The sequence below is a fragment of the Pleurodeles waltl genome, chromosome 8, assembly GCF_031143425.1.
Source record: "Pleurodeles waltl isolate 20211129_DDA chromosome 8, aPleWal1.hap1.20221129, whole genome shotgun sequence".
Lineage (NCBI taxonomy): Eukaryota > Metazoa > Chordata > Amphibia > Caudata > Salamandridae > Pleurodeles > Pleurodeles waltl.
Window position 1 is genome coordinate 679,575,609 of NC_090447.1, and position 20,003 is coordinate 679,595,611.

The 20,003-nt window shown below is 46.1% G+C and overlaps 1 protein-coding gene across 3 annotated transcripts in view; it reads left to right on the top strand.

The window, feature by feature from the left end:
• The first annotated feature begins 3,728 nt into the window (after positions 1-3,728).
• The window catches only part of NFKBIZ (NFKB inhibitor zeta), a 331,222-nt gene continuing 314,947 nt past the window's right edge, over positions 3,729-20,003 (top strand). Inside the window, exon 1 of one of the 3 annotated variants that reach the window (XM_069204799.1) lies at positions 3,729-4,075. In XM_069204799.1, coding sequence (XP_069060900.1) covers positions 3,865-4,075 — 211 coding nt within the window. In that variant the 5' untranslated portion in view covers positions 3,729-3,864. The remainder of the gene's footprint in view (positions 4,076-20,003) is intronic. The other 2 variants (XM_069204802.1, XM_069204800.1) reach the window with 2 other exon arrangements.

The window sequence follows — 20,003 nt, forward strand, 5'->3', positions numbered from 1 at the left end:
TAGTAATAGGGGTAGGATTTGTGCATGTTTGAGTGTTGTTTTGGGTGTTGTGTGTGCAATAATGATAATAACTGTGATTGTGTGAATGCCATCGGTGGATAAGAGTGCGATTAACAATGCTTCAATTCCTGAGACTGCTACACCAACACCATGGGAGAAGTTTGAGCAGGATACGAAATATTTGCATGAGGGAACTAATCCGAAAAGGGAACTATCTACTAATGTCTTCTATCGCTTGTTGAATGAGTATGTTGAAACAATGGATGCGAAGAATTGCTATGTGTGCACGAAAATTCCTTTGTCAGTACAAGAAGGGGTTACTTATCATAGTTTGCCGCTTACCTACGGAATAAGCTGCAGTTTGCTATTAACAAGATTCTATGATCAAGAACATATTCAATACTTCTATTCTAATCTAGATGTAGTGTTCTCTTTTGTGCCTATAATTGAGTTTTTGAGTAAAATAGCTAAGGAACATAACATAAAAATAGTTAGGGGTTTCTTTTAACCAACACTGACATTTGGGACAGCTTATACACACCAAAATAATCTAACCTGCTTACTAATGCCTGTAGAGAAGAGCTTCTTAGATCACACTGATGATAGAAGAAAAGCATTCAAGGAGAAGCTGGAAAAGGGATTAGAGAAACAAATGTTTGCAAATGACTATGCTTATAGTGCAATAAAGACACAGGGCAAATTAGCTATAGATGCACTGCACGTAGGAAAGCTTTGTATATATAGGCCGAAATCTGATCGTGACACTTTATTTGTGGGAACGAGTGAATGCAGACATGTGTTTTTGTTTCAGAGTAAGTGGACGTTCATGTTAAATGGACAGGATCCAGCGATCCCTGGGATCTATTACATACGTGGACTTCATGCTTATTACAGTCTTCCTAAGGGATGGTATGGGACATGTTATTTGGGAATAGTTTTTCCAAAGATCTATCAATTTGATGACTTAAAGAAATTTCCTAAAGTGTCTGAATTACATAATGCTAGACAAAAGAGAGAGACAGCGGCTGCTGTCGTAGGTGACATATTTGGAGCCATAATTCCTTCAGTGGGAGTTATCTTAAACTCCATAAAGATTCAAAAGTTTTCTACTATTGTGGATAACATGCTGAAAAACTTCACAGGGGCTATACTCCTGATACAGAGCTTGCTGTGGAGAGGGCCATGACTCTTCAAAACCGGCTTGCTTTAGTCATTCTTTTAGCGAAAAGTGGCGGAGTCTGTAGAATGCTTAGTGAGCGCCACTGTTGTGCCTTTATACCTGACAATAGTAATAAGATTAGGAGTATGCTTACTAACCTAACAAGAGATAGTACAGATTTGAAGGAGTTAAAGGAACCAGGAGTTTGGGAAAAGGTTGGAAAGGGATTTGGTAAAGTGGGAAGCTGGTTTAGTAATATTTGGGATGGGATATTGGGAAAAATAATACAGGGAGTATTGATTGTCATAGGTTGTTTATTCGGACTATGGTTATTATAAAAAATTAGTAAAAGAATTAGAGTAAAATTGGCAAAACATAATAAGAGAAAAGAAGAAAAGAAAAAGGAGAAAATACTCAAAGAAATTTATGAAAAATCAAAAAGGGGGAAGAAATTGAAATGCACGAATTAAGAAAGTGAAAGGTTGTGAAGTGAAAGGTTTTGTCTGATGACAAGTGTCATCAGAGGAGGGATTGTGAGAGCGTAGCTCTTATAATGAAAATTAACATGAAATGTTTATGAACTAATGCATAATAATACCGCATAGAAAATGCATTAATGTGTTTTACTAAACATGTGTTCAAAATGTGCCCCCGGGGAGTGGCCACCAATGTATATGATGATTAAAGAAATTGATTAATAATGAAGAATTAATGTATTAATGTATGATTTGACCCTAGTATTATGAGTTATATGTGTTAAAGGTTTGCTAATGAATCACTAGGCCGTAGTTAGCATGTGTCGATGCCTAGCTGCCCGGTTTCATATTAAATGTGTTTTTCTAACGTACAGTGTGCTGACTTGCTGAAGGACATGTACTCGTACTTTTCCAAAAGCTAGAGGATGTATGTAACCGTAGTGGATCCGTTCTCATGAAACTCGACTTGCTCAAGGAAACATTTTTGCCGAACGCAACAGTGTAGACTTGCAACAGGTACAAGGTCGCCTAAACCGGAATAGACAATGGGATTACTGACTGGGGATGTAAGAGGACCACATGAACATGAAATCATACCGGACATTCTGCCCGTTGAAGACATCAATCACAGGAACCAATAAACTGTTATGAGGTGATGGTTTTGATGGCACGACTGGTAAACCATTGGATGGAGATAATGGTGCGCCAAATTTTGCCCAATTATGAATTAGGGGACTGTACAACAGAAAAGGGATAAAATCCCTTGACACGAGGAGAAATGACCCCTTTATGCCATTATCTGCCAATAGAGCTTTACAAGCCATTCTTGCTATTACCCAGCCACTTTGTCACTCTGTCTAAAGACTTTGCTGTATGATTCTTTGAATCATTCTTGCCTTACTTTGCTTAGCCCGTCTTATACTTTACCTCCTTATGAGGGAAGTACCCCTTTTTACCCTGTTTTGCTGAACTTTGCTGTGTTCCCTGGCTGATGGAGAATCAACTGATGTCCTGAGGACGAAGACTGACTCTGTATACTGACCCATTACGGAGGGTAACTATATAACGACTCAAATTTAATTGTTGTTTGCCTTTCCTTTCTAGGTACCAACTGCTTCTTTTTGACAGAGACCATAGTTTGATGTTTCTAAATTGATGTTGCTAAATTGTTTTGCATGAAGCCCAACATGCTGATGCCAATTCGAGGGTAGTTAAGGAGTTCACTGAATGACGCAAGTAGACAAATGACTGAATCTGTGCTTTGTTGAATAATGCACTAATGATATTCTGATAAGGTTAATCCATGTTGACGTTGTGCTATGTTCTGATGTTTATAATCTGTGCTTTGATGAAGTCTTATTCAAGTTGCCAAATTACAACAATGTTGATGTGTCTTCTGATTTTGAGACTAATAAACTTGATAGTAGAATTGTAATCAATAGGGAATAAATATCCTAAATCGTACCAAATTCTGTGTGGTTATTCATGGCTGAAAGGTCATGGTGGTTTCGAGCCTTATTGATGTCATTGTTTAACCTTATTGACTTGCTATTGTGATTATTGATGAAGTTATAGATCTATTGATTGACATGTTGAGTAGCTGTCTCGTTCTAAGGAGACTTCTAACAGGGTCAAAAGATCCATCGGCCTAAAACGAGTCCCAGAGTGAGTAAATTAGCGAGGCTGGGACGCGTTAGCACGTGTGTAGCTTATGTGGCCAAAAAGTTATGAGGGCCTAAGCGCGATTTGCCCCAAATCGCCCAAAAAATGCCTGGCACCTGAGAGGGAAAAGGCCTGCCAGCGAAGGGGTTAAACATATCGCTTGAAACTGTATTGCTGTGCCTCCTCACACATTGCATAACATCTCGTTTGGGGGGCACTGACAGACGCTCAAGCTCAAACATACATGAAGCAGCTGTATTTGTGAGCACCCTCTGACGTAAGGTGTACACATATAGACAGGGGTGCGCAGACAGTCAGAACACTGTCTTCAACTGTCGCTTTCCAGTTAGTTCTGCCCATAAGGGCAAAACAGGGAGGGGTCATGAGGGATCGGCAACGGAGGCGTCCAATAGCTTCCCAGCACTGTGAAGATCGCTAACTATCGACGGGTGGCTTTCCGGAAACCGGAGGGTTTACATAAGACCTGAACATTCAGTTTCCGCATAGTTACAAAAAAACATCTTGTGTCGTTTATTGTGCGTGCTTCCTCTTTGTTCTAAAGCAGGCATGGTTTTTGAGGGACCGTTGATGAGAAGGGACTTGCAGAGTCGGGATTTAATACGAATGAGCTGTACGGGGGTAAAGTCTTTCTCGAATGAGCCATGCCTTTCGCCTTCCTACTCGTCGTCATGCTCCTCCCCCTGCTCTCCCTACACTGATCCGGAGCGATCCTTCAACATCGGTAATGTAGATTGCAGCGACTGGAATCTCTGCGCAGGTACGGTATGCTCAAGGGGCATAATGCTTACTTTGGTCCGCTTCTTTTAGGTACACATCACATACTCGTTTTACCTTGGTCAGGAAAACTACAATGTAAGTTTGATTCATACACACGCTTTACTGCCGTGTGATTCATCCTTGGAATTGCAGCCATGTTTTCTTCCCATTGCCTAGATCCTTTATATCACTGACTGCCGTTTTCACCCCAACTTTATCTAAACTTTTTTAGTATCATGATGATAAATGTAAAAACGGTCTTAACTTGTACCTTGAAATAAAGCCTCAAGCTGGGCATTTTTTTCACCCCAAGCTGCCTTCTTTTTTATAGAATGGCGAAAGTACGAAACCTGCCGTATTGTTTAGTTCTAGCAACGAAAAGTAGTTTCGAGATATGTATATCTTAAAGCTGAGCTCACTAAATATTAGTTTTTGTACGGCCGGCTCTGGCTAGTTATATAGCGATTGTTTTCCTTTCAGAGTTATGATGAAGGACAGTATGAAATTAGAGAGCTTTGTTGAAAGTTTCTTACGCTAAACTTTTTTTGTGATGCCTGGAACATAGCGTGATTCCTCCCAGTCTCGTGTTATTCCGTGACGTATTTTCTTTAACATGTATGTGGCTTTCGTGATCGATGTACACTTTGTTTTACTTTTTAGTAATGGAAAGATTTCCCGGGACGGAAGACTTCGGGATATTTTCTTCTTCTCTCTCTTTTTTTTTTTTTTTTTTTACCAGCATTTTGCTTTTTTGTGTTTTCGAAACCGATTGTGCTAACCACATATTTGTACTGGTGTGCAAACAGACACAGGGTAATTATTATAACGACAACCTTACTGCTTTTACAAATTAAGGCTTCCATAGAAAAGAAAGGCGCGTACTCGTTAATTTAAGCACTTCACAGATAAACGCGAGTCTCGCTGTAGCAAGCTGGTTAACGTAAAAAGAACAGACAAATAGACAGCTCGTCGGGTCAGGAAGTGGCGAGGCGATCCTGTGTGTAAAATGGCGGAATGTAGTTTCAGGACCTATTGGTTGTATTTGCTGTGGGTAACTTGATGTTTACTTGTATTTTAATTTGTAATAGCCGTATTTTATTTCGTAATAGCCTACGTTAAAACAGATGAAGCAGCCTCGACGTTAAATTATAAAGCGCCGCAAAAAGAGGAATGGTAACTTATGCTGCCTGTTTTTTCTCTTAGACTTTTAGTTGCTTCCGGAAAATGATGTCACTTTAGTTTTAAAAATCAAATCAGGCACTTTAGAATACTTTTCTGTTGGTGATATTGGCCCAGGGTACAGAAATTGTTTTTTTTTTACCTCTATACACAGGATGGCCACTTAGTTACTTGTCGTTTCAAGAAAACTTAATTCAGTGTAGAGCTCAAGATGACCATAACGCATAGTTAATAAGCTACCTGTGAGTAGGTCTAATATGCGCGGCCCCGCCTACTAAATTAAAAGCATTGCTTGTCTAGATTATTACTATATGCATATCACAGTTGATAAGTGTGTACGCGAAATGATACAGTGCATCTTTGGAACACCCAAGCTTATGTTAGAAATTGGTTGAATTTCCAAAATATATTTAAAACTAATATTTTAGTGATCAATCAGTCTGGAGATCCATTACCAATATTAGCTTGGTGCCATGGACTTTGCAGTTATGACTGCTAGGTACTACCCATGTGTAGGAGGCTGGACTGGCTTGTAGTGAGTACCAAGGGGTACTTGCACCAGGCCCAGTTATCCCTTATTAGTGTATAGGGTGTCTAGCAGCTTAGGCTGATAGATAATGGTAGCTTAGCAGAGCAGCTTAGGCTGAACTAGGAGACGTGTGAAGCTACTACAGTACCACTTAGTGTCATATGCACAATATCATAAGAAAACACAATACACAGTTATACTAAAAATAAAGGTACTTTATTTTTATGACAATATGCCAAAGTATCTTAGAGTGTACCCTCAGTGAGAGGATAGGAAATATACACAAGATATATATACACAATAGCAAAAATATGTAGTATAGTCTTAGAAAACAGTGCAAACAATGTATAGTTACAATAGGATGCAATGGGGAAACATAGGGATAGGGGCAACACACACCATATACTCCAAAAGTGGAATGCGAACCACGAATGGACCCCAAACCTATGTGACCTTGTAGAGGGTCGCTGGGACTATTAGAAAATAGTGAGAGTTAGAAAAATAACCCTCCCCAAGACCCTGAAAAGTGAGTGCAAAGTGCACTAAAGTTCCCCTAAGGACAAAATAGTCGTGTTAGAGGAATAATGCAGGAAAGACACAAACCAACAATGCAACAACTGTGGATTTCCAATCTGGGGTACCTGTGGAACAAGGGGACCAAGTCCAAAAGTCACAAGCAAGTCGGAGATGGGCAGATGCCCAGGAAATGCCAGCTGCGGGTGCAAAGAAGCTTCTACTGGACAGAAGAAGCTGCGGTTTCTGCAGGAACGAAAAGGGCTAGAGACTTCCCCTTTGGTGGACGGATCCCTCTCGCCGTGGAGAGTCGTGCAGAAGTGTTTTCCCGCCGAAAGAACGCCAACAAGCCTTGCTAGCTGCAAATCGTGCGGTTAGCGTTTTTGGACGCTGCTGTGGCCCTGGAGGGACCAGGAGGTCGCAAATTGGACCAGGAGAGAGAGGGGACGTCGAGCAAGACAAGGAGCCCTCTCAGCAGCAGGTAGCACCCGGAGAAGTGCCAGAAACAGGCACTACGAGGATGCGTGAAACAGTGCTCACCCGAAGTCGCACAAAGGAGTCCCACGTCGCCGGAGACCAACTTAGAAAGTCGTGCAATGCAGGTTAGAGTGCCGTGGACCCAGGCTTGGCTGTGCACAAAGGATTTCCGCCGGAAGTGCACAGGGGCCGGAGTAGCTGCAAAAGTCGCGGTTCCCAGCAATGCAGCCCAGCGAGGTGAGGCAAGGACTTACCTCCACCAAACTTGGACTGAAGAGTCACTGGACTGTGGGGGTCACTTGGACAGAGTCGCTAGATTCGAGGGACCTCGCTCGTCGTGCTGAGAGGAGACCCAAGGGACCGGTAATGCAGCTTTTTGGTGCCTGCGGTTGCAGGGGGAAGATTCCGTCGACCCACGGGAGATTTCTTCGGAGCTTCTGGTGCAGTGAGGAGGCAGACTACCCCCACAGCATGCACAAGCAGGAAAACAGTCGAGAAGGCGGCAGGATCAGCGTTACAGAGTTGCAGTAGTCGTCTTTGCTACTATGTTGCAGTTTTGCAGGCTTCCAGCGCGGTCAGCAGTCGATTCCTTATCAGAAGGTGAAGAGAGAGATGCAGAGGAACTCGGCTGAGCTCTTGCATTCGTTATCTAAAGTTTCCCCAGAGACAGAGACCCTAAATAGCCAGAAAAGAGGGTTTGGCTACCTAGGAGAGAGGATAGGCTAGCAACACCTGAAGGAGCCTATCACAAGGAGTCTCTGACGTCACCTGGTGGCACTGGCCACTCAGAGCAGTCCAGCGTGCCAGCAGCACCTCTGTTTCCAAGATGGCAGAGGTCTGGAGCACACTGGAGGAGCTCTGGACACCTCCCAGGGGAGGTGCAGGTCAGGGGAGTGGTCACTCCCCTTTCCTTTGTCCAGTTTCGCGCCAGAGCAGGGCTCAGGGGTCCCCTGAACCGGTGTAGACTGGCTTATGCAGAATTGGGCACATCTGTGCCCAAGAAAGCATTTCCAGAGGCTGGGGGAGGCTACTCCTCCCCTGCCTTCACACCATTTTCCAAAGGGAGAGGGTGTCACACCCTCTCTCAGAGGAAGTTCTTTGTTCTGCCATCCTGGGCCAGGCCTGGCTGGACCCCAGGAGGGCAGATGCCTGTCTGAGGGGTTGGCAGCAGCTGCAGTGAAACCCGAGGAAGGGCAGTTTGGCAGTACCAGGGTCTGTGCTACAGACCACTGGGATCATGGGATTGTGCCAACTATGCCAGGATGGCATAGAGGGGGCAATTCCATGATCATAGACATGTTACATGGCCATATTCGGAGTTACCATTGTGAAGCTACATATAGGTAGTGACCTATATGTAGTGCACGCGTGTAATGGTGTCCCCGCACTCACAAAGTTCAGGGAATTGGCTCTGAACAATGTGGGGGCACCTTGGCTAGTGCCAGGGTGCCCTCACACTAAGTAACTTTGCACCTAACCTTTACCAGGTAAAGGTTAGACATATAGGTGACTTATAAGTTACTTAAGTGCAGTGTAAAATGGCTGTGAAATAACGTGGACGTTATTTCACTCAGGCTGCAGTGGCAGGCCTGTGTAAGAATTGTCAGAGCTCCCTATGGGTGGCAAAAGAAATGCTGCAGCCCATTGGGATCTCCTGGAACCCCAATACCCTGGGTACCTCAGTACCATATACTAGGGAATTATAAGGGTGTTCCAGTAAGCCAATGTAAATTGGTAAAATTGGTCACTAGCCTGTTAGTGACAATTTGGAAAGAAATGAGAGAGCATAACCACTGAGGTTCTGGTTAGCAGAGCCTCAGTGAGACAGTTAGGCACTACACAGGGAACACACACATATAGGCCACAAACTTATGAGCACTGGGGTCCTGACTAGCAGGGTCCCAGTGACACATAACAAACATACTGAAAACATAGGGTTTTCACTATGAGCACTGGGCCCTGGCTGGCAGGATCCCAGTGAGACAGTGAAAACACCCTGACCTACACTCACAAACAGGCCAAAAGTGGGGGTAACAAGGCTAGAAAGAGGCTACTTTCTCACACCATGTAAAGGTATTCCATATTGATACCACTTTTTAGGGTCGAACCTGTGTCGCTTGAACATGCATGTAGCTTGCAAGACGCTTCAGTAGTTAGAAAAGGGCTCGGAGCCCCGTCCATGTCACGTCAGTGTCTTTCATTGGTTTGTGGGCTTGCCTTTTAAAATCTGCTTGCTTTCATTAGTGGAAGGCATGCATATGGCATGCCTTTTCCGGTGGTCAGCCCTGCTCAAGTGCAGTGACCAAGTACTGAAAACATGAGAGGCTCGCTGTTTTCTGTCAGGTTTGTGTACTACTTTTTATCTTTTTTCGCAGCGCGATCTCGCTTGGCAGAAGTCGAGCGCTTTGCATGACATCGACCCTGTTACATAGTTCAGTGGTTCCCAACCTGTGGTCCGGGGACCCCTGGGGGTCCGCGAGAGCCTAGAAAATTAAAACATATTGACAAATTAGGTCCCCAGCTTCCAGTAATGACTCAGGCGGGGGTCCCCGGATTCCCATGATAATTCCGTGGGGGTCCCTGGGTTCCATTAATGTTAAAGTGGGGGTCCACAGAAACCAAAAGGTTGGGAACCACTGACATAGTTAATTGCACTTTTGCCGGTTACATAGCAGTCTTCCTACCAAAAACAGCAAGTTGGAAATGGTCCTCCCTACAGTGTAACCGCAAACCTTTTTGCTTACTTATCCTACTTTTGCTGGATTTTTGCTTTTGTTGGCCTTGGCATTGGTAAAGTACACAGTCCTAACCAGTGCTAAAGTGCTTTCCTAAACTAGGTTTGGTTGACATATTTAATTTACATGTAAACCCTTTGGAGAGTGGTATGCTATATACACAGGGCCTTTAATTTAAATGCTACCAGTGGACCTGCACGACTTATTGTGCCACCCACTTCAGTCAATCAACAAATGTATTGTTTAGTTAATTAAAAAATAACAATATTACAATAAAATTATAATAAAAATAAGGAAAAATTACCATTATTTTCCACGTGCAAAGATGCGGTTGAAAGAAAGGGCAATAGTTGTTGACTGTTTATAAATGTCTAAATCCCAGCGACCTGACCGGTCTGCTCGAGGATGTAGGTGAAGCAATAAACAATGGTAGTGCAAATGTTGATGCCCCTGAAGGGTGTTAGGGGGTTGAAAATAGATCGAGCTGGGCCTACACAGGGGGCATCAACAGGAGACATTTTGGTGATGAGTCATTGGAGGTTGACAGGAGGGACCAGTGTCTGTGTGAGGGGCTGTGTAAGAAATAGTGGCTGAGTTCAACTCGAGGCCTCTAATTTTTAAAGAGGCTAATGCTTTTTTAACTTGTCGGTGGCAGAATTCCCAGGGCTCTCAAATATCTCTTTGAATCGCGCTTTAAGTGTCTTTGCAGGTGCTTTAAGCGTCCTTATATAAAATTTGAAGGTGTCAGCCTCACATGTTAGCGGTTATCTAGGGAGGGCCAGTTACAAAGTCTGGTCCTCCGTATATATCTGGGAATTTGAAATACTCCAGTGTAGGCCGTACATTGAGCGTGTTCTAGGGTGGGGGCACGGCCTTGGGAAAAGCATGTTGTAGTGCCAGGAGAAGAGAGGCCTTCATGACCTTCGGCACAGGTACAGCTGAGGCATTGTATAAGATCTTCTTGAGACAGGTCAGGCTGTATTTGATGGCTCTGGCTTTTTTTTTCCGGGCGGCTAGATGGGCTGTTGGACCAGAGGTCTTGTTGAATCATACCCCCAGGTAGTTGTATTTTGTGTGGGTTATTATTATTATTTTTTAATGGTCCCAGCTCCCATGCACCATGTTTGAAGTTTCTATTTTTTTAGTGACTAAAAATCAGTACTTTGGTCTTGTCCTTACTGATTGTGAGAAAATTAGCTTTGATGTATTCCTGGAGTTTGCTGAGGGCTCGCTTAGTTCCGGCTTTCGTGTGATACATTATGACAAAGTTCGTCAGCGTGTTTTAAGATGTGTAATTTTGAGTAGCCACATTGTGAAGGTATCAAGCAACTACACTCCAGATATTTGACCAGGTCAGTTGTACACAGGTTGTAAAGGAGAGGGGTGAGAACGCACCCCTGCTTCAGGCGGTCCTCATTTGTGATTTTAGAGGTTACTGTGTTAGGACCTGTTCTCACGCGAACCCAGGTGTTTAGGTACAGAGAGATGATGGCCCTGAGCAATTGCCCCCACATGTCTAGTTTCCTCCATAGCGTGTTACTGTCTACCTTGTCTTATGCAGAGCTGTAGTCAATGAAACAGCTGAAGAGTGGATGTAGGAAAGTACCATCTTGCCTGGCATGTTACCCCCTATATTTCACTGAATATATGTTGTTTTAGTCTGTGTCACTGGGACCCTACCAGGCAGGGCCCCAGTGCTCATAAGTATGTGCCCTGTATGTGTTCCCTGTGTGATGCCTAACTGTCTCACTGAGGCTCTGCTAACCAGAACCTCAGTGGTTATGCTCTCTCTGCTTTCCAAATCTGTCACTAACAGGCTAGTGACTAAATTTACCAATTCACATTGGCATACTGGTACACCCATATAATTCCCTAGTATATGGTACTGAGGTACCCAGGATATGGTGGTTCCAGGAGATCCCTATGGGCTGCAGCATTTCTTTTGCCACCCATAGGGCGCTCTGACAATTCTTACACAGGCCTGCCAGTGCAGCCTGAGTGAAATAACGTCCACGTTATTTCACAGCCATTTACCACTGCACTTAAGTAACTTATAAGTCACCTATATGTCTAACCTTCACCTGGTGAAGGTTGGGTGCAAAGTTACTTAGTGTGAGGGCACCCTGGCACTAGCCAAGGTGCCCCCAAATCGTTCAGGGCAAATTCCCCGGACTTTGTGAGTGCGGGGACACCATTACACGCGTACACTGTACATAGGTCACTACCTGTGTACAGCATCACAATGGTAACTCCGAACATGGCCATGTAACATGTCTAAGATCATGGAATTGTCCCCCCAATGCCATTCGGGCATTGGGGGGACAATTCCATGATCCCCCGGGTCTCTAGCACAGAACCCAGGTACTGCCAAACTGAGTGGTCAGTGCCAGCAGGTGACGTCAGAGGCTCCTTTTGATAGGCTCTTACCTCTCTTGGTAGCCAGTCCTCCTTCCAGGTAGCCAAACCTCCTTTTCTGGCTATTTAGGGTCTCTGCTTGGGGGATCTCCCCAGATAACGAATGCAAGAGCTCACCAGAGTTCCTCTGCATCTCCCTCTTCACCTTCTGCCAAAGGATCGACCGCTGACTGCTCAGGACGCCTGCAAAACCACAACAAAGTAGCAAGACGACTACTAGCAACCTTGTATCGCTTCATCCTGCCGGCTTTCTCTACTGTTTACAGGTGGTGCATTCTCTGGGGGTAGCCTGCCTCCTCTCTGCACCAGGAGCTCTGAAGAAATCTCCTGTGGGTCGACGGAATCTTCCCCCTGCAACCGCAGGCAACAAAAGACTGCATCACCGGTCCTCTGGGTCCCCTCTCAGGACGACAAGCGTGGTCCCTGGAACTCAGCAACTCTGTCCAAGTGACTCCCACAGTCCAGTGACTCTTCAGTCCAAGTTTGGTGGAGGTAAGTCCTTGCCTCCCCACGCTAGACTGCATTGCTGGGTACCGCGTGATTTGCAGCTGCTCCGGATCCAGTGCACTCTTCCAGGATTTACTTCGTGCACAGCCAAGCCTGGGTCCCGACACTCTAACCTGCAGTGCACAACCTTCTGAATTGTCCTCTGGCGTCGTGGGACTCCCTTTTGTGACTTCGGCTGGACTCCGGTTCACTTTTCTTCTAAGTGCCTGTTCAGGTACTTCTGCGGGTGCTGCCTGCTTCTGAGACGGCTCCCTGACTTGCTGGGCGCCCCCTTTGTCCCCTCATCCAAGTGGCGACATCCTGGGCCACAGCAGCATCCAAAAACCCTAACTGCGACCCTTGCAGCTAGCAAGGAATGTTTGCGGTCTTTCTGCGTGGGAACACCTCTGCAAGATTCTTCACGATGTGGGACATCTATCTTCTAAAGGGGAAATGCCTAGTCCTCTTCGTTCTTGCAGAACACCAAGCTTCTTCCAACAGGTGGCAGCTTCCTTGCACCCTCAGCTGGCATTTCTTGGGCTCCTGTCCACTCTCAACACTGTCGCGACTCTTGGATTTGGTCCCCTTGTCTTACAGGTACTCAGGTCTGGAAATCCACTATTGTTGAATTGCTGGTGTTTGTTCTTCCTGCAGAATCCCTTATCACAACTTCTGTGCTCTCTGGGGGTAGTAGGTGAACTTTACACCTACTTTTCAGGGTCTTGGGGTGGGCTGTTTTTCTAACCCTCACTGTTTTCCCACAGTCCCAGCGACCCTCTACAAGCTCACATAGGTTTGGGGTCCATTCGTGGTTCGCATTCCACTTTTGGAGTATATGGTTTGTGTTGCCCCTATACCTATGTGCTCCTATTGCAATCTACTGTAACTTTGCATTGCTTGCATTACTTCCTTTTGCTATTATCTGCATAATTTTGGTTTGTGTACATATATCTTGTGTATATTTCTTATCCTCATAGTGAGGGTACTCACTGAGATACTTTTTGCATATTGTCATAAAAATAAAGTACCTTTATTTTTAGTATATCTGTGTATTGTGTTTTCTTATGATATTGTGCATATGACACCAGTGGTATAGTAGGAGCTTTACATGTGTCCTAGTTCAGCCTAAGCTGCTTTGCCATAGCTACCTTCTATCACCCTAAGCTGTTAGAAACACCTCTTCTACACTAATAAGACATAACTGGACCTGGCACAAGGTGTAAGTACCTCTGGTACCCACTACAAGCCAGGCAAACCTCCTACAGTGGGCACCCTTGCACTAGCCAAGGTGCCCCCACATCGTTCAGGGCAAATTCCCCGAACTTTGTGAGTGCGGGGACACAGTTACATGCGTGTACAGCACATAGGTCACTACCTATGTGTAGCGTCACAATGGTAACTCCGAACATGGCCATGTAACATGTCTAAGATCATGGAATTGTCCCCGCAATACCATTCTGGTATTGCGGGGACAATTCCATGATCCTCTGGGTCTCTCGCACAGATCCCGGATACTGCTAAACTGCCTTTGGTGTTTCCACTGCAGCTGTTGCCAACCGCTCAGACAGGATTCTGGGGTCTGGGCAGCCCCGGCCCAGGAAGGCAGAACAAAGGATTTCCTCTGAGAGAGGGTGTTACACCCTCTCCCTTTGGAAATAGGTGTGAATGGCTGGGGAGGAGTAGCCTCCGCCAGCCTCTGGAAATGCTTTGATGGGCACAGATGGTGCCCATCTCTGCATAAGCCAGTCTACACTGGTTCAGGGATCCCCCATCCCTGCTCTGGCGCGAAACTGGACAAAGGAAAGGGGAGTGACCCCTCCCCTGACCAGTACCTCCCAGGGGAGGTGCCCAGAGCTCCTCCAGTGTGTCCCAGACCTCTGCCATCTTGGAAACAGAGGTGTTTGTGGCACACTGGACTGCTCTGAGTGGTCAGTGCCAGCAGGTGACGTCAGAGGCTCCTTTTGATAGGTTCTTACCTCTCTTGGTAGCCAAAACTCCTTTCTTGGTAGCCAAACCTCCTTTTCTGGCTATTTAGGGTCTCTCCTCTGGGCTATTCCTCAGATAACGAATGCAAGAGCTCACCAGATGTAGGAGGCTGGACTGGCTTGTAGTGAGTACCAAGGGGTACTTGCACCTTGCACCAGGCCCAGTTATCCCTTATTAGTGTATAGGGTGTCTAGCAGCATAGGCTGATAGATAATGGTAGCTTAGCAGAGCAGCTTAGGCTGAACTAGGAGACGAGTGAAGCTGCTACAGTACCACAAGTGTCACTTGCACAATATCATAAGAAAACACAATACACAGTTATACTAAAAATAAAGGTACTTTATTTTTATGACAATATGCCAAAGTATCTTAGAGTGTACCCTCAGTATGAGGATAGCAAATATACACAAGTTATATGTACACAATACCAAAAATATGCAGTATAGTCTTAGAAAACAGTGCAAACAATGTATAGTTACAATAGGATGCAATGGGGACACATAGGGATAGGGGCAACACAAACCATATACTCCAAAAGTGGAATGCAAACCACGAATGGACCCCAAACCTATGTGACCTTGTAGAGGGTCGCTGGGACTATTATAAAATAGTGAGAGTTAGAAAAATAGCCCTCCCCAAGACCCTGAAAAGTGAGTGCAAAGTGCACTGAAGTTCCCCAAAGGACAAAGAAGTTCTGATAAGGGAATAATGCAGGAAAGACACAAACCAGCAATGCAACAACAATGGATTTCCAATCTAGGGTACCTGTGGAACAAGGGGACCAAGTCCAAAAGTCACAAGCAAGTCGGAGATGGGCAGATGCCCAGGAAATGCCAGCTGTGGGTGCAAAGAAGCTTCTACTGGACAGAAGAAGCTGAGGTTTCTGCAGGAACGCAAAGGGCTAGAGACTTCCCCTTTGGAGGACGGATCCCTCTCGCCTTGGAGAGTCGTGCAGAAGTGTTTTCCCGCCGAAAGACCGCCAACAAGCCTTGCTAGCTGCAAATCGTGCGGTAAGCGTTTTTGGATGCTGCTGTGGCCCAGGAGGGACCAGGATGTCGCAAATTGCGTCAGGAGAGAGAGGGGACGTCGAGCAAGACAAGGAGCCCTCTCAGCAGCAGGTAGCACCCGGAGAAGTGCCAGAAACAGGCACTACGAGGATGCGTGAAACAGTGCTCACCCGAGGTGACACAAAGGAGTCCCACGTCGCCGGAGACCAACTTAGAAAGTCGTGCAATGCAGGTTACAGTGCCGTGGACCCAGGCTTGGCTGTGCACAAAGGATTTCCGCCGGAAGTGCACGGGAGCCGGAGTATTTGCAAAAGACGCGGTTTCCAACAATGCAGTCTGGCGTGGGGAGGCAAGGACTTACCTCCACCAAACTTGGACTGAAGAGTCACTGGACTGTGGGAGTCACTTGGACAGACTTGCTGGATTCAAGGGACCTCGCTCGTCGTGCTGAGAGGAGACCCAAGGGACCGGTAATGCAGCTTTTTGGTGCCTGCGGTTGCAGGGGGAAGATTCCGTCGACCCACAGGAGAGTTCTTCGGAGCTTCTAGTGCAGAGAGGAGGCAGACTACCCCCACAGCATGTACCACCAGGAAAACAGTCGAGAAGGCGGCAGGATCAGCGTTACAGAGTTGCAGTAGTCGTCTTAGCTACTTTGTTGCAGTTTTGCAGGCTTCCAGCGCGGTCAGCAGTCGATTCCTTGGCAGAAGGTGAAGAGAGAGATGCAGAGGAACTCTGATGAGCTCTTGCATTCGTTATCTAAAGTTTCCCCAGAGACAGAGACCCTAAATAGCCAGAAAAGAGGGTTTGGCTACTTAGGAGAGAGGATAGGCTAGCAACACCTGAAGGAGCCTATCAGGAGTCTCTGACGTCACCTGGTGGCACTGGCCACTCAGAGCAGTCCAGTGTGCCAGCAGCACCTCTGTTTCCAAGATGGCAGAGGTCTGGAGCACACTGGAGGAGCTCTGGACACCTCCCAGGGGAGGTGCAGGTCAGGGGAGTGGTCACTCCCCTTTCCTTTGTCCAGTTTCGCGCCAGAGCAGGGCTAAGGGGTCCCCTGAACCGGTGTAGACTGGCTTATGCAGAATTGGGCACGTCTGTGCCCATGAAAGCATTTCCAGAGGCTGGGGGAGGCTATTCCTCCCCTGCCTTCACACCATTTTCCAAAGGGAGAGGGTGTCACACCCTCTCTCAGAGGAAGTTCTTTGTTCTGCCATCCTGGGACAAGCCTGGCTTGACCCCAGGAGGGCAGAAACCTGTCTGAGGGGTTGGCAGCAGCAGCAGCTGCAGTGAAACCCCAGGAAAGGCAGTTTGGCAGTACCAGGGTCTGTGCTACAGACCACTGGGATCATGGAATTGTGTCAACAATGCCAGGATGGCATAGAGGGGGCAATTCCATGATCTTAGACATGCTACATGGCCATATTCGGAGTTACCATTGTGAAGCTACATATAGGTAGTGACCTATATGTAGTGCACGCGTGTAATGGTGTCCCCACACTCACAAAGTCTGGGGAATTGGCCCTGAACAATGTGGGGGCACCTTGGCTAGTGCCAGGGTGCCCTCACACTAAGTAACTTTGCACCTAACCTTTACCATGTAAAGGTTAGACATATAGGTGACTTATAAGTTACTTAAGTGCAATGTAAAATGGCTGTGAAATAACGTGGACGTTATTTCACTCAGGCTGCAGTGGCAGGCCTGTGTAAGAATTGTCAGAGCTCCCTATGGGTGGCAAAAGAAATGCTGCAGCCCATAGGGATCTCCTGGAACCCCAATACCCTGGGTACCTCAGTACCATATACTAGGGAATTATAAGGGTGTTCCAGTAGCCAATGTAAATTGGTAAAATTGGTCACTAGCCTGTTAGTGACCAGTTGAAAGAAATGAGAGAGCATAACCACTGAGGTTCTGATTAGCAGAGCCTCAGTGAGACAGTTAGTCACTACACAGGTAACACATTCTGGCACACTTATGAGCACTGGGGCCCTGGAGAACAGGGTCCCAGTGACACATACAGCTAAAACAACATATATACAGTGAAAAATGGGGGTAACATGCCAGGCAAGATGGTACTTTCCTACACCAGAGTTCCTCTGCACTTCCCTCTTCGACTTGTGCCAAGGATCGACCGCTGACTGCTCCAGGACGCCTGCAAAACCGCAACAAAGTAGCAATACCAGCAACATTGTAGCGCCTAATCCTGCCGGCTTTCTCGACTGCTTCGTTGTGGTGCATGCTCTGAGGGCTGTCTGCCTTCACCCTGCACTGGAAATCCCAAAGAAATCTCCTGTGGGTTGACGGAATCTTCCCCCTGCTAACGCAGGCACCAAACATCTTCATCACTAGTCCTCTGGGTCCCCTCTCGTCCCGATGAGCGTGGTCCCTGGAACACAGGAGCTGGATTCAAGTGACCCCCACAGTCCAGGGGTCCTTCAGCCCAAGTTTGGTGGAGGTAAGTCCTTGCCTCCCCACACCATACAGCAAACCTGTGTACTGCGTGATTCGCAGCTGCTCCGGCTTCTGTGCACTTTTTCAGGGCTTCCTTTGTGCACAGCCTAGCCTGGGTCCCCAGCACTCCGTCCTGCATTGCCCAACTCGCTGAGTTGGACTCCGACTTCGTGGGACCCTCCTTTGTGACTCTGAGTCGACCGCTGTCTTCAGATCTTCCAAGTGCCTGCTCCGGTACTTTTGCGGGTGCTGCCTGCTTCTGTGGGGGCTCTCTGAGTTGCTAATCGCCCCCTCTGTCTCCTCCTCCAAGGGGCGACATCCTGGTCCTTCCTGGGCCCCAGCAGCACCCAAAAACCTCTTCCCGACCCTTGCAGCTAGCAAGGCTTGTTTGCTGTATTTCTGCGTGGAAACACTTCTGCAACCTCCAGCACGCCGTGGGACATCTTCGATCCAAAGGAGAAGTTCCTAGCCCTTTTCGATGTTGCAGAATCTTCAGCTTCTTCCACCCGGAGGCAGCCCTTTTGCACCTTCATCCGGGGTTTCCTGGGCTCCTGCCCCCCCCGACACACACACACACACTGTCGCGACTCTTGGATTTGGTCCCCTTCCTTTACAGGTCCTCAGGACCAGGAATCCGTCTTCAGTGTTTTGCTTGTGCTTGTGGTTCTTGCAGAATCCCCTATCACAACTATTGTGTCTTTCTGGGGTGTAGTAGGGTAACTTTACTCCTACTTTCTATGGTCTTGAGGTGGGGTATTTTGGACACCCTTACTGTTTTCCCACAGTCCCAGCGATCCTCTACAATCTCCCACAGGTCTGGGGTCCATTCGTGATTCGCATTCCACTTTTGGAGTATATGGTTTGTGTTGCCCCTAGACCTATGTTTACCTATTGTATCCTATTGTGATTCTACATTGTTTGCACTACTTCTCTTCCTGTTACTTACCTGTTTTGGGTTTGTGTACATATAACTTGTGTATATTACTTACCTCCTAAGTGAGGGTATTCACTGAGAAACTTTTGGCATATTGTCACTAAAATAAAGTACCTTTATTTTTAGTAACTCTGAGTATTGTGTTTTCTTATGATATTGTGCTATATGATATAAGTGGTATAGTAGGAGTTTTGCATGTCTCCTAGTTTAGCCTAAACTGCTTTGCCATAGCTAACTTCTATCAGCCTAAACTGCTAGAAACACTTCTATTCTACTAATAAGGGATAACTGGACCTAGCAAAGGATGTAAGTACCACAAGGTACCCACTATAAGCCAGGCCAGCCTCCTACAGCGGAGGCTGACTTTTTTTTTTTATGCGACTCAAGGTGGCGGGTGTAGTAATGTCAGTTGTAGAAGTATCGGTGTGAAATCCAGTTTGAAAAAAGTAAGGATGTGGTTTTCCATGACCCATTCACCCTAGTTGTTTGAGAAGGGAGCGGGTGTAGGCTTTGGCCTCTAGGTCCAAAAGGGCTATGAGTCGATAGTTAATTGGTGTTGTCGGGACTTCTTTTTTGAAGAGTGTACATAGGATGGAGCACCTTCATGAGTCTGGGGTCTGCGCTGCAATATAAGTTAGATTGAACAGGGGGGTTATCACCTTTGCCTAGTCCTGGGGCGCCCTTCAATATACTGGCTGAGAGGCTGTTGGGGCCAGAAGATGTGTAATTTTTCATGGCTTTTTTTCTTTTTGTTTGTTTACAGACTTGGACTGTTGTACTGTCATTTTAGTGATTTTTTTTGGGGCATGTTATTGATGATTTTGGGCATCTTATTTTGGCACCAAGGCCTGTTGCTTGTCCCCTTTAGCTTAGTAACATTTTATTCTGCTTCATTGTATTATTTTAGAATCTTCCACATTATTGGTGTTTAATTTTCTTTATCTAGTTGTCCTGTCGCCTAGGAAAGCATTACATTTCTAAGCACAGCATTCTTTCACTCTGCTTTCCCCAAAGCTGCAGAAAGATAAGATTGTTAGCACAAGTGGTACACTGCGTCTCTAACATTCACAGAAATACACTTATTTTTACATGGGGGTATTTTTTAGACCATCATTTTTTTTTTTTTTTTTTTTTTTTTAATGATTAAAACATTTTCCTGTCCCATGCATGTTAGAGGGAGGTTTCTGCCAGAGAACTAGGACCGTATGCTGTCTGACTT